Raw genomic sequence first — 16724 nt, 5'->3', positions numbered from 1 at the left:
CAATTGAACCACCCAGGCGCCCCTCACCTATGTTCTTAGGCTCTACTGCACACAGCAACTCTACTTACTGTAGGTTCGAAGAACACAGGCTCTGTATTCTTCCTGCTCCATGTTTACTCGTAATCGTTAACGACAGCTCTATTCTCAATTTAATAAAACGTCTGATTACTAAGAAAGACAACTTTGCTTCCAAACCATCGTTACACACTAGGGAAGGGATACACTACTCCCCGTCACTGTCCCACGTCTCTGCCTCTTCACAATATAAGTCTGTGAGCTCTTCTCTCTATTCCAGTCAATACAAAAACAGATCAGACAGTTTACAGTAGGCAATGAACAGTTTGAGATTCTCAGGAACAAATTACCAACAGTTATTTAAAAACAGACAAACAAACAAACCCAAAGTTACTATAACATAAGCCTGAGGGGAAAATGAGGTGATTTGGGAGATAATCTATTCTCTAATGTAAGTGTACCAGACACAGTCTTCTGCAACGCCTGGGCTTCAGCACCTCCACACTTCCTATATATTTCTGTTCCTCTGATTTACCTGGAATCCATGAATCTGGGGGAGAAAAAAAAAAAGGATTCTGTAAGGAGCTGATCAATTTTGGGTCCCCCATTAGAAAACTATCACACATCCATAGCATCAATGAGCATGAAATAAACAGGTCACTGAGGAGCACTTCTCAGTAGTATCTTGAATTTATTCTCGGTTTACTAAGGTTCAAGTTTCATGCTGAATGATTAGTTGCAAGAGTACTTGCTAACAGCATCCCTACTAATTTTCTGGTTTTAAATTTGAGAACCTCCGAAACAGAAGCCCGTCACCTCCAGCAACAATTTTTAAAATACTTAAGGCTTTTGTTTTTTAAAACTAATTTGTAGCAGTACTTAGTGTCCAACAGAAACCACTCCGTCTGTTAAACAATATCTCGACTGCAAAGCTTCTCTTACTGTTGGTCGATAGATAACGACATGGCGCAGTCATTATCACCGTGGCAACAGTACCCGGGACTATCAGAGGAAAATTGCACATAGAACCGCTGGCTCTTGAGCAGTCATGCCTCAGCTTCCTCTGGAGTATGCTTTCTCTGCAAGTCTGGTGTGCCCCAGGGTACCATCAACCCAGCGCGGCTCCAAGACTACAGATGGATTTCACTCGAGTCCCGATCTTCCGGAACTGTTCATTCCACCAATAGGCACACCTGCCCGGTCCCAAGCACTGCTCTAGGTACTGAGGATGCAGCAGTGAGTTAATTCCAGTGCCCGGGAGGGAAATCAATAAACCAGCTCATGAATACACGTGAAGGTGCAATGCGCACAATGGAGAACAGAGAAAGCAGTGAGCCCTCCTCTGTACCTGCTTCTCAGTCCCCCCGCTGACTACCAGCTTTGGGCACCAAGTCGCTCTGGACATCCCGCGCTGGCACCGTGCCCGGCACGCAGAAGCAGCCCAGAAAACGTCTGTCCAGCGAACCAATTCCCTCTTAGCTCCCCATTCAACAAAGCTTTCCTGGGCCATAGGCCCAAAGGACTTAAGTGGGCTGCGAAGTCCACGAAGCCCCAAATCCGGAGGGGGATCAAGCATACGAGAGCACCTTACACACTTTTTAAATAATAGTTATTTTGGAGAAATAATCGTGCGCTGGAGACGGGAGCCTTGGGGCCGGGTGTGGGCCTCTGCTCCCACGCGGGCGGTGGGGCCGAAGGACTGCCGACACGTGGTCCTCGCCTCCACGCGGGAGCCCCGGCCGCGAGAGCCCGGCCCCGGTCCGTCCCTGCCACGAACGGCCGCTTTCGGCCGCGGCCTTACGGAGGCGCCGGGGTCGCTCACCTAGGCTGGGAAAGGCAGACCCGGGCCGACTCCAGCCCCGCCGTCGCCCCGATGCAGCAACTCTACGCCCGGCTACCGCGTTGCCACGGCAACTCAACCCCCCCCACCCCCCCCCACACACCGGAACCGGAACCGTCGTCTAGAAGTGACCCCTTCCCGGCGTTCCGCGGAACGCCGAAACCCGCCCACTGCCTTCCCCAGTCATCCGGGAGTATCCCAGCAGGCCCGTCTACCCTCCGGAGGGAAGTCGTCTTCCCCCTCGTTTCGCCTCTCCTTGACTCGGAGCGTGACGCTAATGGACATTCATTCTCTCCAATCAACTGACAAAGCGATTGCCAGCGGCCAATAGTAATGCTGTAGGATGCGGCTCAAGTTTAAGGTCTGCCTCCAATCTGTCGGGGGCAGGACGAGCCACATGATTGGTAGAGTCGAGTAAGTGCGGGCTAGCGTTGTCCAATCACGGGGAGCAGTTCGGAGCCAGCCCAATGAGATCCTCCGGGGGGCGGGCCGAGCTGCCGCGGGCCCGGGGAAGGCTACGGGTGGGGGGGCCGAGCCGAGGTCCCGGGCCGTCGAGGGGTCCGGCGGGCGTGCGGGGATGAGCGGATCCCTGAGCCGGGCGGCGGCGGCTCTGCTCCGCTGGGGGCGCGGTGCGGGCGGCGGCGGTCTGCGGGGCCCGGGCGTGCGGACGGCGGGCTCGGGCGGCGGCGGGGGCAGCTCGGCGGAGCAGCTGGACGCCCTGGTGAAGAAGGACAAGGTGGTGGTCTTCCTCAAGGGGACTCCGGAGCAGCCCCAGTGCGGCTTCAGCAACGCGGTGGTGCAGATCCTGCGGCTGCACGGCGTCCGCGACTACGCGGCCTACAACGTGCTGGACGACCCCCAGCTCCGGCAAGGTCAGGGCCCTCCGGGTGGGGGGCGACGGGCCGAGGCCGCTCGGCGGGGCTGGAGTGTGCCGCGCAAGCTCTGGGGGTTCGAGCGGGTCGGGGCACGGGCTACTGCTCTGTATTCGGGGTGGGGTTGGGGGCATGATTGACTTGAAGTGGGTCTTGAGGATCTGGGCATCTGGTGCTCTTGCCAGCTTGGGCATTGGGTAAGTCCTAGCGGTTCACCGGTCCCCACGCTGAGCCGAGAGAGGCCTTTTGGGGCCAGATCGCTCAGGCTCGGTCGGAGGAGAGTGGTGGGGAAGGGGGGCCAAGGGGGATACGGTAAGAACCACTAGAAGGTAGGCACTTTGGGGGAATTGGCCTGTCTCGTGGATAAGGAGCTGGTGCTGTTGATGGTAGAGGGAGGGCCGAAGTTGCGCTTGTCAGAGGCTGGTGGGTTCAGAGACTAGCCTGGTGCCTCAGGGCTGGGGGTGTCAGGAACCATCCTCTGTTGTTGCTACAAGGAGGGGGTGGACACAGCTTTTGGACTGGTCTTAGTGGGGAATCACTTGGTGTTGAAGAAAAAGATACGAACTTTGTTTTTAGATACTCGAGGACAGGGCGGGATTGGGGCGGGGGGGGGTGGCTAGGGCTTGGAGAGGCTTGTGGGGAGAGGGATGAGGAATGACCGACCCCTAGGCCCTAGCTGACTCAAGGGTGGAGCTCAAGGAACCTGGGGCCAATCAGGGTGTGGGGCCAGATGCAGCGGGTCCTGTGGCTTGCCGCTGGCTCGTGGGAAGGGGGGGGGGGGCCTGACAGCTAATAGTACCTTTTATGCTGAGCACCATGCCAGAAACCTTCCCTGCATCTCAGTGGGGGAGGAGGACGGGGCCAGTGGAGCACATGGATCTGCTCCTTGGCTAGCGTCCTTCCTTGGTCGGAGTTGGTGGAGAAATGGGGAGGCTGTGCCTGTACGCCCTAGGGGGTGGCTTCGTATCCTGCATTCCAGTTAGAGACCTCAGTGACCGAGTCCTGGCATCTCCCTGAGCCTAGTGCTATTCTTTAGTTACAAAGTTCTAAAAACAGTTTTACCAGGCACCAGGTTCCCTGTTATTCTACATTTAGAATTCTACACTTTGTTATTATGTACTTAGGACTGTTCTCCAGTTGCAACGATCAGCCCTAATCCTCCCTCCTTGACCAGACAGGCTGGTGTGGCGGAAAGGCTTGGGGCTGGAATCTGGCTGCAGCCAGTCAACGGTGCAACCTTAAACAAGTCGCATTACTGCATTTTCCTTTTCCGTAATAGGAGGATAAGGAAACCAAACTTGACAAAGGTTTTATGGGGAAAAAATAGAGAAAGTAAAACTTTTTTAGAAAGTGCCCATCATTTCATCTGGAACACAGAAGATACCCACTCAATGGGAGCCTTTTTATCATTTGGACTCTGTGGTTCTCAGAGTCAGTATTTTTTTCCCCAGATTAATCCCTGGGAAACTCTTGGGTTTTGGTGGGTGGAAACTAGGAGGAGGGAAGGCAGGTTAACATTGCCAGCTCTGTGTGATATTGCCCTGTATTAGGCTCCTGATCCTTGTTTGTTGTTTTCCTGCTAGAGTGCCACTAGGCACCAGGTATCTAGAGTGTCGCTAGGCCCTGGGGTGTTTTTCAAGTACAAGGCGGGAGGGGAGGGGCGGTGGGGGGGGAGCTGCAGTCTTCACCCAGCAGCAGGCTGCTCTGCTTCAAAGATAAGATAGAGGAAACTACTCTGCAATCTTTCAGCGGGGACCTTGCCGCAGGTCCCCTGCAAATGGCTAGTAGGACAGTTAATAAAAAGTCGCATCCTTGACAGCTTGCTTAGTATAAGGTTTTGAGGGTCTTTGGTTTGTGGTTTCCGTTCTGTTTATTTTTAATTTTTTTTAAAGATTTATTTATTTTAGAGAGCAAGCACAGAGGAGAGGGGCGGGAGGAAGAGAAATTAGGACCTGAACATACCTTCTTAGGGGACACAGTTCAACTCACAACACCAGTCTTTTCTTCTTTTTTAAAGATTTATTTATTATTTATTTGAGAGGGAGAGAGAGAGAGCGCGAGCAGTGGGGGGGGTGGGGCAGAGAGAGAAGGAGAGAGAATTCTCAAGCAGACTCCCACCGAGTGAGGAGCCTGACTCAGGGCTTGATCCTACAACCCTGAGATCATGACCTGAGCAACTGGTCAACTGACTGAGCCACCCACGCACCCCATGTTCTCCCGTTTAACATAACTGGACATGGGGTATACTGGAATATAAGAAGAAAGTAGGAGCAGAAATAAGGTTTACTCATAGCACTTAGGTTCCTGTCTTGCGTGTCATGCGTCTGGTTTCCGGTCTCACGTTCAGGTGTTTAAGCAACAGCAGCAGGAATTTAGCCCTTAAATTTCTTGAGCGTTGAGTTTCATCATTTTCATTCCCAGTTTGTTTCATACCAGATTATTATCTTGGTCAATAAATATGTTGCATATATATTGGACATAACACACACCTCTTTGGTGGCTTACAAAAATAAACATGCATGCAAGTATTAACCTTCAGACTGGGGCAGGGTGGTGTGAGCACGTTCCCAGAGTGGGGATTAGTTTAGTCAGGGTAAAACTTTATAAAAACATGACGACTCTTCATCTCTTTGCTCTCTGCACCCTTGAGTTTTACCGAGAGAAGCTGATAGGCCGTCCGATGCTTGCTTTTGCTATAGCCACAGATACATCTGTGCACCTTTCCTAGACCCAAGGTCACTGCCGGTAACTGGAGAGGGGCTCCTGCAAAATTGCCTTTTCCTTTATTCTTGTGTCAGAGCTTTACAAAGGGCCTGAAGCCCGAGGACATGTGATGCAGAGAGGTCTCAGCCTGTGACCCAGGGAACAAAGATGACTGTGAGGTCTTTCTCAGGTCTTTTCTTTTTCCTGTTGATCTGGAAGACACACAGAAGGTGCCACTGGGTCCCAGTAGACAGATGTCGGCATATCGTAATCCTGGTCTAACAAAGAATCTCTTTCAGTTTTCTGTTGTAAACATAACATGCTCATTGAAGAATCTTGGAAACACTGAAGGTAATAAAGAAAAGGGAAATTACCTGTAATTCCATATCCACCATTATTAACATTTGGATCTAGCTTCTAATCGTTTTTTTTAAAAAAACGCTTTTGAGATCATGCGTGTCTGGGCATAGTATTTTCCCTCCCGAGAGCAGGGAACATGTCTTATGCCACTGCCTAATAAGTACCCTGTATATTGCTTATGCAGAGCAAGCTTTCCATGATTTTTTTTTTAAAGATTTTGTTTTGAGAGAGAGCGAGTGCGCTTGTGCACACGAGTGGGGGGAGGGGCAGAGGGAGAGAGAATCCTAAGCAGGCTCCTCACCCAGTGCAGAGCCTGACACGGGGCTCAATCCCAGGACCCTGAGATCATGACCTGAACTGAAACCAAGAGTCAGACACTTAACCGGTCGGACGCTTAACTGACTGATCCATCCAGGGGCCCCTCAATGATTGTTACAATGAATAAGTAAATACTATTATTTATCATATCATAAACTCTGTCCCATGCTCTTTTTTTTTTTAAGATTTTATTTATTTATTTGACAGAGACAGCGAGAGAGGGAACACAAGCAGGGGGAGTGGGAGCGGAAGAAGCAGGCTTCCTGCTGAGCAGGGAGCCCGATGCGGGGCTCGATCCCAGGACCCTGGGATCATGACCTGAGCCAAAGGCATTCACTTAACCAACCGAGCCACGCAGGCGCCCTGTTCCATGCTCTTAAAAACACAAATACTCTTAAATTTCTGCCTGTTCAGATCACCATTGTATTCCTTGCATTAAAAGCAGTGTCTGTTGAACGAATAGCCATTATCCTGTTGTTGAATGTTTATTAAGCATTTGAAAATATGCTCGGCCTTTTCAGTATCAGGGAGTTTAAGGCAACAGAAACAAATCTATGACACTGGCAAATGTTAGAAGTCAGATTAACAAGTGGTGTTTCTGGGCTTGTGTGGCAGATGTGTTACATGCTGCAGATGAGAGTATAAAAGGGGTACCAACGCTTTGGAGGAGTAACTGTGTCAGTACCGGGTCAAGTTGAAGGTGAATGTAACTGAAGACCCAGCTGCTTTACTTCTGTGTATGCGGTCTAGAGTGGGGGTTGGCAGACTTCCTTTGTCAAAGGCCAGCAGTCTGTGTGGATTCCACTCTGTTGTTGTGGCGTGAAAGTAGTCAGAACGTAGGTAAACGGATGGGTGTGGCCGAGTCCCAATAAAACTTTATTTACAAAAACAGGAAGTGGACCACATATGGCCCAAAGGCCATAGTTTGCCACCCCTTTCTCCAGAGAGGAAGACCCCCTGCATTTGAGTTAGAAGACAGATATAAGGGTATTCGTGGACGTGTTGCTTGTAATATTGAAAAATTGGCAAGAGAGGATCTTGGTCTCTTAGCAGACTGGATAAACAAACTGTAGTGTAGTCACGTGGTGGAAAATGAAGTTGTGGCCAAAACGGAACTAGATCTAGATGGATTCCATATGACCGTGTCTCAAAGAATACAGTGTTTAGTCATGACATAAATTGCAGAAAAGGTAAAACTATGGCACAATGCCATTTGTGTTAAAGGTGTGAAACAGCCCCACGTGTTGTGGATACACATGCAGTGCGAGTGTAGTTCATGGGCAGGGGTGACATGCCAGCCACAAGCCAGAGGCCACCTCTGCCAGTTTAGAACCTGGCCTTCGGACTCCCAGAAACCTGGATGGAAATCCAGGCTCCACCATATAAAACCATGCACATAAATGGTTCATGCACACAATATGGAAGATACTTGAGAAAGTTTCAAAGTATTAAAAGAAATTCATATTTACTTTAAACATGTTTTAATTCCCACCGCCACTCTCAGTCAAAAAGATTTATAACTGGCTTTGTTGTGGAATAAGTTCTGGTAAACTTATTTGAGGATAGAGCTTTTAAATATATATTTATATATAAAACTTATATGCTGAGTCATCTGTGTAACACCAAATATCAGAATTCAGGATGAAAAACTTGCATTCATCAAGATATTCTAATATATCTAGATATTTGGTACTATAAAAACATTCTGATGGTTAATGGAATTTTCCCTTTGTTAGTAACCCCCATACCTCTAGCTGATTTTTCTTTTTTTAAGACATCCAAAGTGGCTTAGAAGTGTGCTTTTCTGGGGATGTCATGCACAGCATGGTGACTATAGTTAATAATACTGTATTGCGTATTTGAAAGTTTTTAAGAAAACAGATCTCAAAAGTTCTCATCACAAGAAGAAACCTTTGTCACTGCATATGGTGATGGATGGTAATTAGACTTACGGTAGTGATCATTTTGTAATATATACAAATATCAAATCATTATGTTACAGACCTGGAATAATATGTCCTATGTCAATTACACCTCAGGAAAAAAAAAAAGTATGCTTTTTGGGGCCTACGATATTATAACCCTTTCTCCATAGGGGAAGTCTGGAGGAGAAAGATAAAGCCCTCTGTTGCGAGGGGCCTTCTCTAGTGTTCTGGTTTAGAACAGAGTCGTTATTTTTTTAGAAGGTAGTGACTTTTAAAAGAGAAAAACACATTGCATCTTGGGACTTGTGATTGAGTCCTATGAGGCATTGGTGATTTTATTTGGAAAATAAATGTTTGATAATAAGTGATAGGGTATCAAGGACCAGTTTTTGTAGTTTTAGTTTGTTTACATGAAAAGCACCACTGAGCCATTTTTAATTTGTATAGTATTGTATTTTGTTTGAAGAATCTGTTGACTTTTCTGTTTTATTTTGTCTGCTTATTTTGGCCACTTAAAAATACCTTCCTCTCTGTAGAAGTATAAAAATAGCAACTATGATCTATAGTGATTAATTCTCATATGTCATGATTTTGATCATCCTCTGTTTTTAATAGGACCAACACAGATGTTTTATGGATGGATATATTTTTAAAAGTGTCTCTCATCTGTAGAAAGGAGGTGGAATGGTGTGGAAGAACGTGAGGAAAGAGTAATCTTTTGTCCTAAGATTGAAACCACATTTTCTTCCTACTGTTTTGTTAAGACCGTCAGCCCCATGGTCCAGAACTGACCAGAACAATCGTGTGGCTGCCCTGTCCTAGGAAGCGCCTCATCTCTGTGTCCTCAGAACGATTCGCACACAGGACCAATCACATGCGTGCTGGTTGGTTGCTGTGAGCTCTTGAGAACAGGGAGGGGGTCTCTCTTAGCCCGTGGCCCTGCACCTGGCCCAGGTCATGGGCCTTAACCGAGCTTCGGGCCTTTCCTTGCTTTGACTCAGTCACTGCACGTTCTGTGCTGAGCCACATCAGCCTGCCCCACGGAGAGCCCACCCGTGGGGCTGAATAGGGTGAGGGCTGCAGTCTGCCACAGGAAAGAGATTGTTCTCTGGGTAAAAGGATTATTAAAAATAAAACCCAGTGACTCAACATCTTGGTGCTGTTCACCAACCCAGCCAGGCACGGAAAGCCTGAGGTGAGGCCTGCCTCATCTGGCAGACGTACCGTGATGGCGACCCACGTTAAGTAGTCCATTTGAAAATGAAGTCTTAGCATTTAAGTTTTGTTTTACGGAATGCATGTCTGGCAGATGAAGGGAGACCATGGCTTTGTACATCTGGCGTGACTTACTTCCACCAGTCGGGTTCTCCGCCATCAGTCCCTGTTGACGGTCTGTCAGCTGTCACTGCAGAGCCTCACCTCCCCGACTCGCGTGAGAACCTTGGGAGATGGGGGTGGAAACAGGCGGGCAGTTGAGTGACTTGTGGGAGGCCTCACAGTTAGTAATCGGAAACGGTAGCGTTTACACAGTGATCAGTTGACTCTAAAGCCCCTGCTCTGTGGCAGACCCGTGGTTCCCCAAGGATGGGGGACGCAGGGGAGGGACCCTGGGTGTTGTGCTAGGAGCGGGTAGAAAAGATTTTGTCACGAAAAGTTCAGCTCTGAGCATTTAAATGACACCTAAATGTTCTTTCCCTGCAGGCATTAAAGACTATTCCAACTGGCCCACCATCCCGCAGGTGTACCTCAACGGCGAGTTCGTGGGGGGCTGTGACATTCTGCTGCAGATGCACCAGAATGGGGACCTGGTGGAGGAACTGAAAAAGCTGGGGATCCGCTCGGCCCTTTTGGATGAAAAGAAAGACCAAGACTCAAAGTGAGGGCGGCCCGGGGCCTCCCCGAGTAGTAGAGGGCTGTCGGTGCCGAGCCTCGGTGTCGAGCCCCGCTGCCAGCAAAGCCGTACCGATTCTGATTTTCGCTCCTCACACGGCAGCTGCTTGCACCGATCCCTCCCGTTTGTAAGCAGTTGGGTGATTGTAGTGTGTCTGGGGTTTGGGATGCGAATATTCGATTGTGAACTTAATTATAACCACTGCACTGTAATAATTCAATGTTGTATTATGGTATTGTTGTAAACAAAATCTGTTCTTATGTTGTCATTTGCTCTTTGCCTGATTCAGGAGTAAAACCAGGAGCTTTTGAATCATCATTACTCATGAATCCTCTGCAAATATGTCAGTCGGCAAAGATAATATATCCCCCCCACGCCCCCACCCCCGATTTGTCATAGCTGCTTCTGTTAAGAAAAATGATGGCCGAGGAAGAAGATGTGGGAACTGGGGCATTGTTTTTTACAATAAACTGCCAACCCAGGGATACCGTGCGTGAGTTGTTAGTTCTAAATGGCAGAAAGCCTGTACCTCAGTCTGCTCGGGGTGCTGTCACCAAATACCACAGACTGGCCTGCTTATAAATCACACGTGTTCATTTCTTGAAGTTCTGGAAGCTGGAAGTCCAAGCTCAAGGCTCCAGCAGATTAGGTCTCTGGTGAGGGCTGTGCCTGCCTGGTTCATAGGTAGGCTCTTCTCCCTGTGTCCTCACGAGGAAGCTGTATGGGCTCGCTCTTGGAAGGGCACAGATCGCACTCATGAGGACCCTACCCTCCTCATCTCCTCGCCTCCCAAAGGCCCCCACCCCCACCCCCCAAAACACCACTCTGGGGGTCAGGTGTCAACATGGGCATGTTGAGAGGACACAGACCGTCAGTCTGTAGCAGTCTAAGGATTTAGTGCCTGGGACCTTCTCTTTTTGGAAATTAAGAGTGATTCTCATACTCTTCAGTTAAATTTGACATAGAAATTGCTATCAAACTATGGTCTAATTTCTCGAGGGGAGGTAAGTGTTGCAAACGCTGAGTGGTGTTAACGGTGCAGTTGGAGGCCTGGGTGTCGTGCCCAGAAGTGAGGTGGCTGAGGCTAGGGGAGGCAGCCCCGCTCACCCACCTCGGGAGTCTGCTGCTTGGCAAATTGCACTGCCGTCAGCTAGGGAGAAGTCACTGGCAGGCCTCCAAAGAAAGGAATCCACTCAGCATTTTCTTTCTTAAAAAATACAGTCTTTACATGATACTGTGTAGTGAAAACCCTAAAGATACCACCAAAAAACTACTAGAACTGATAAAGGAATTCAGTAAGGTTGCAGGATACAAAATCCGTTGCATTTCTAGCCGCAGAAAAAGAAGTTAACCATCCCATTTACACTTGCACCAAAAATAATGAGGTACCTAGGAGTAACACTTAAGCAGGTAGGTGAAAGATTTGTACTCTGAAAACTCTAAGACATGGATGAAAGAAATTGAAGACACCACAAACAAATGGAAAGACATCCCATGCTTATGTGTTGGAAGAAGAAATTGTTGAAATGCCCATGCTACCCAAAGCAATCTATAGATTCAATGCAATCCCTATCAAAGTACCTATAGCATTTTTCAGAGAATTAGAACAAACAATCCTAAAAAGTTGTATGGAACCACAGAAGACCCCAAATAGCCAAAGCAATCTTGGAAGAAAAAAAAAATTACAATTCCAGATTTCAAGTTGTATTACAAAGCTGTAGTAATCAACAATATGGTGCTGGCATAAAAATAGCCTCATAGATCAATGAAACAGAATAGAAAAGCCAGAAATAAGCCTATGATGATATGGTCAATCTTCAAGAAAACAGGAAAGAATATGCAATGGGAAAAAGTCTCTTCAACAAATAGTGTTGGGAAAGCTGGACAGCTACATGCAGAAGAATGACATTGGACCACTTCTTGTCATCATACACAAAAACTCAAAATGGATTAAGTCTCTAAATATGAGACCTGAAACCATAAAAATCCTAGAAGAGAGCACAGGTAATAATTTCTCTGACATTGGCCTTAGCAGTACCTTTCTAGATATGTCTCCTGAGGCAAGGGAAATAAAAGCAAAAATAAACTTGGGACTACATCAGATTCTGCACAGCAAAGGAAACAAAACTAAAAGGCAACTTCCTGAATGGGAGGAGAAGATATTTGCAAATGACGTGTCTGATAAAGGGTTAGTATTCAAAATATATAACTGCTACAACTCAACACCCAAAAAACAATCCGATTAAAAAGTGGGTAGAAGACATGAACAGACATATTTCCAAAGAAGACATCCAGAGGACCAATAGACACATGAAAAGATGCCCAACATCACTCAACATCACGGAAATGCAAATCAAAACTACAATGATCCATCACCTCACATCTGTCAGAATGGCTAAACTCAACAACACAAGAAAGAACAAATGTTGGTGAGGATGTGTAAAAAAAAAAAAGGAACCCTCTTGCACTGTTGGTGGGAATGCAAACTGGTGCGCCCACTGTGGAAAACAGTGTGGAGGTTCCTCTAGTTAAAAGATAGAACTACCCTATGATAATCATACCACTGGGTATTTACCCAAAGTATACAAAAACACTAATTTGAAAGAATATATGTACCTCTGTTTATGGCAGCATTATTTCCGAAAGCCGAACTATGGAAGCAGCCTGAGTGTCCTTTGATAGATGAATGGATAAAGAAGTGGTATATATATATACACACACACACAATGGAGTATTAGTCTTGAAAAAGAATGAAATCTTGCTATTTACAACATGGATGACTCGAGAGAGTATAAGGCTAAGTGAAATAAGAGAAAGACAAATACCATATGAGCTCATTAATATGTGGAACTTGAGACAAATACCGTATGATCTCACTGATATGGAGAATTTAAGAAACAAAGTGGGGTGGGGGGGCACGGAATGCCTGGGTGGCTCAGTCGGTTAATCATCTGCCTTCGGCTCAGGTCATGGTCCCAGGGTCCTGGGATCGAGTCTCACGTCGGGCTCCTTGCTCAGCAGGAAACCTGCTTCTCCCTCTGCCTGCTACTCCCCCTGCTTGTGAGCACACACTCTCCGTCTCTCTGACAAATAAAATCTTTAAACAGATTCAAGTTCCTATGATCTAAAAAACAAGCATACAAAACTCCATGTCCTCTCTTTAAAAAAAAAAAAAAAAGAGGCGGCGGGGGGGGGCGGGGGGGGCGGGGGGGCGGGGCGCTGTGGGGAGACAAACCGGAAAGACCACACAGCAAACCAGACTGAACTAGAGAGAACAAACAGACGGTTGCCAGAGAGGAGGAGGGTGGGCGATGGGTGACATAGGTGAAGGAGATGAAGAGCACACTTCTTGAGGAGCACTGAGTAGTCTGTGGAAGTGCTGAATCACTATATTGTACACCCAAAACTAATACACTGTTAACTATACTGGAATTTAAAAAGAAAAAGATTTGGCACATGAAAATAAAAAATAAGGTCTTTACAAAAGGAATAATCGGAATCACAGTAGATATTCTTCCAGTATGCAGTATCTTTGTGTTTTTTCTTAAGATTGATTGATTTATTAGAGCATGAGCAGCGGCAGGAGGAGGGAGGGCTGTGGCTGAGGAGCAGACCCGAAGCAGAGCGTGGAGCCCAGCGCGCTGACTCGGGGCCCAGTCTCACAACCCTGAGATCACGACCTGAGCCGAAATCGACAGTGGGTCACTTAACTGCTGGAACCACCCAGGGGCCCCTAAGGTATCTTTTTACATGACTCAGCGTTTGTCCTTCCTGCGGAGGCGGAGCTGGAGGTGAGCTTTACAGTGGCTCCTGGGCAGAAAGCCTGACCTGTCACCAGGTGCTTTTGGATCCCCAGAGGCCATTCATCTCCGGGACCTGAAGCAGGACGTCTGTTGGAATTGCATCTTCCCAGTAGCAGATGTAGGAGGAAGAATGCAGTTTTTCATGAGCAGACCAGGAGTGACAAGGAAGGAGGGAGGCCTCATTCCCCAGAGCTGTTCTAGAGGCTTGTTCTGTGTACTCAGTCTGCTTGAGTGCCTCTTGAAGAAGCTCTGAAAACAGACTGACATAGGTAGGACTGACCTTCTGGGTTCCTGCCACCATCCCTCCCCCAGAGGTTTTGAGATCCAGAAGAAAGGACAGTGGGAACCCCACCCCCGATTTACTGGAGACCGCCCCGTCGGGTTAGAGGACTGCTCCTAGCCGGCTACAGAGCCCAGGGCTCCAGGGAAAGAAAAGCAGATCGTTCTCACAAAAATGTTTTTTATGACCTGAATTCTGCCCTGCATCCCATCAATACCTTGGTGTCAGCTCTAAATTAAGAGTTTCTGTAGACCCCTAGATGAGGCTGGGGCTCTGACAAGTGACCTTGTTTTGCAAATGGAAGTGTTGCCACTAGAAGGAAGGCTCAAGGTCTCCCCTGAGCTGCGATAAGGAGGCGAGGGGCCAAGGTTGTGACCTTAGCCTTTGGAGAGAATATCATTGACAGATCACACGGTTGCTGGTTGAGCACCAGGCGTGGGGCACACACAGGACTGCACAACTCTTCTTCACCTTCATTTCTGATGTGTAGTCAGTACTTTAACATAATTTTGCCCTTTTTTTGGCTTTTCCTTAGATATGCCTACATGCCCTTAGGGTTCATCTGAAAAATGAAATGACGAGAAGATCATCAGGGAAACATCGGTGTAAGAAACCTGCCCGGAATAGTAGGACTATGGGAGGGCTGCCGACTGAAGAATCGCACTCAGACGCTCATGAATCACGGTGACATCCTATCTGTCGCCAGAGCTTCAATGTTTAAGGAATCACTGAGCTCTACAGAAACAGAAATGTTCTTTCCAGGAGTTAATACCTTTTTTCCCCTATATGCTTAAGGAGTCTTTACCAAGTGGAAAATTGAAGATGCTATCTTCTGTCAGTCTGAATAATTGTAATGATCTGCATAATTAGAATTCACTGTGATAATTAGAACAGTGACACCAAAGTTCCTCCTGCAAACAGAGGTATCACATGCTATCTATTTTAAAATGCAAGGTCCGCTTCACAGCATTTCAGCACAGCGCGTTTGGCTTGTATCATTGTGATTTATTGGCTTATTGTCACAGCTCCAAAATCCTGTGTTAATAGACCCTTTAGAAATAGCGGAAGTTATTCTAGAAGCTTAAACGTTTGCATGATTTCAGGCAGTTTTTGTTTCCTGAGTTGGTAGTTATACACATGTCATCGCAGTTCATTTAAGCAATGAGTGTTGGAGATACTTTGGGACAGAAGGTAAATTTTAAGAAGTCTCTGGGGCTTGGGGCGCCTTCCTTGGCTCAGTTGGCTGAGCCTCTGACTCTTGATTTCAGCTCAGGTCATCTCAGGGTGCTGAGATTGAGCCCCGAGTTGGGCTCTGCACACGGCGTGGAGCCTGCTGGGGATTCTCTCTCTTCCTCTCCCTCTGCCCTCCGCTCTGCCCCGCTCTCTCTCTCTCTCTCAAACAAACAAAACAAAATAAAGAAGGCTCTTGGGTTTGTTGTTATTGGCCCTATTGAATTTACTTGTGCAGAATCTGGGGCATCCAGCTTTCCTATAATTAATAAAGCCACAGCAGCCAGCTTGAGAGAGAATTCTTGGAAATGTATTCAATAGCGTATTTGATATTTAGAAATTGTATCTGGAGAGGGTGGGGTCCCAGGAGAGACTGTGCTCAGAGTTCAGGGGGAACAACCTTTGTATTGGCAAGGTTTTGCTGAAGTAAATACTTTATCTATCTATCTACCTATCAGAGAGCACAAGTGCACAAGCAGGGGGAGTGGCAGGCAGAGGGAGAAGCAGCCTTCTCGCTGAGCAGGGAGCCCGATGCGGGACTCGATCCCAGGACCCCAGGATCATGACCCGAGCCGAAGGCAGACCCTTAACCAACTGAGCCCCCCAGGTACCCCTGTAATGGCCTTTTTCTTAGCTTCGCTCAGGAATCCCCTATGTCTGGCATATGTAGTGCTCAAAAAAACCTGTAAAACATGAGCCAAGAATTCTTTCTCGATTCCTTTTGGACAGGTCACAACAAGTGCTAGATTACAGTTTCACAGACTGCCACAGAAGTTTTTTTTTTTTTTAGTCCCATTTTCCTCCAACATTTTATTATGAAAATGTTCAAATATACAGAAAAGTTGAAAGTGAACCCTCATTCAGCCACCACATACTTTCCATAACTGTTCAATTTTGCTAGACCTGCCTTATCACAAATCTTACTGCTCGCCTAGCCCTGGGCAGCGAGCGGTGAGGTCACACTTCCTGGGATCCCGTCCCGACGCTTCCTGGGTGTGCGACACTTCAGACCCATGAATAACCTCCCTTTCCCACTCAACGGAATAGGAGAGTAGCCAATGCCACCTTCACCAGGCTTATTAAGAGGCTCAAATGTGAGAGTCGCCCTCAAGAGCATGGCCCACAGTGAGCTCTCAGGATAAGGTAACCCCTATAGTTCCCTTGGACCACATGGAGACTTCATATTGTGGTATACTCTCCACCAGCATTTTAAGACCTAAGGGAACAGATCCTTGTGAATGGCTGGTTGCCCCGGGAGCATGGCGACCCGTCTTTGAAGGTGAATACTTGTGACGATCTGCTCCGTAGAGCGCATTTACCCCAGGGGATGGGAGGACCTCAGACATAGAATTCCCTGCAAATTACCTTCTCAAGATTACAGTTTCACTGACTGCCACAGGTTTTTTTTTTCCATTTTCCTCCGACATTTTATTATGAAAATGTTCAAATATACAGAAAAGTTGAAAGTGAACCCTCATTCAGCCACC

The 16724-nt window shown here is 47.4% G+C and overlaps 1 protein-coding gene and 1 non-coding gene across 2 annotated transcripts; one reads left to right on the top strand and one right to left on the bottom strand.

Moving 5' to 3' along the window:
- Window positions 1-880: 880 nt before the first annotated feature.
- Window positions 881-1154, bottom strand: LOC114208809 (small Cajal body-specific RNA 13). Its single transcript, XR_003609146.1, has one exon.
- A 1218-nt stretch (window positions 1155-2372) lies between these two features.
- Window positions 2373-10409, top strand: GLRX5 (glutaredoxin 5). The gene is made up of 2 exons (XM_028099401.2): window positions 2373-2727; window positions 9735-10409. The coding sequence occupies exons 1-2, from the start codon at window positions 2433-2435 to the stop codon at window positions 9911-9913; spliced, it is 474 nt and encodes a 157-aa protein (XP_027955202.1). The 5' UTR covers window positions 2373-2432; the 3' UTR covers window positions 9914-10409.
- The last annotated feature ends 6315 nt before the right edge of the window (window positions 10410-16724 follow it).

The sequence above is a fragment of the Eumetopias jubatus genome, unplaced genomic scaffold (assembly GCF_037043125.1).
Source record: "Eumetopias jubatus isolate StellerSeaLion01/CBP00866 unplaced genomic scaffold, mEumJub1_p1.0 scaffold_7, whole genome shotgun sequence".
In the NCBI taxonomy this organism is placed as follows: Eukaryota; Metazoa; Chordata; class Mammalia; order Carnivora; family Otariidae; genus Eumetopias; species Eumetopias jubatus.
The sequence above is the reverse complement of the archived record's forward strand: the minus strand, read 5'-3'. Positions and strand labels throughout refer to the sequence as shown.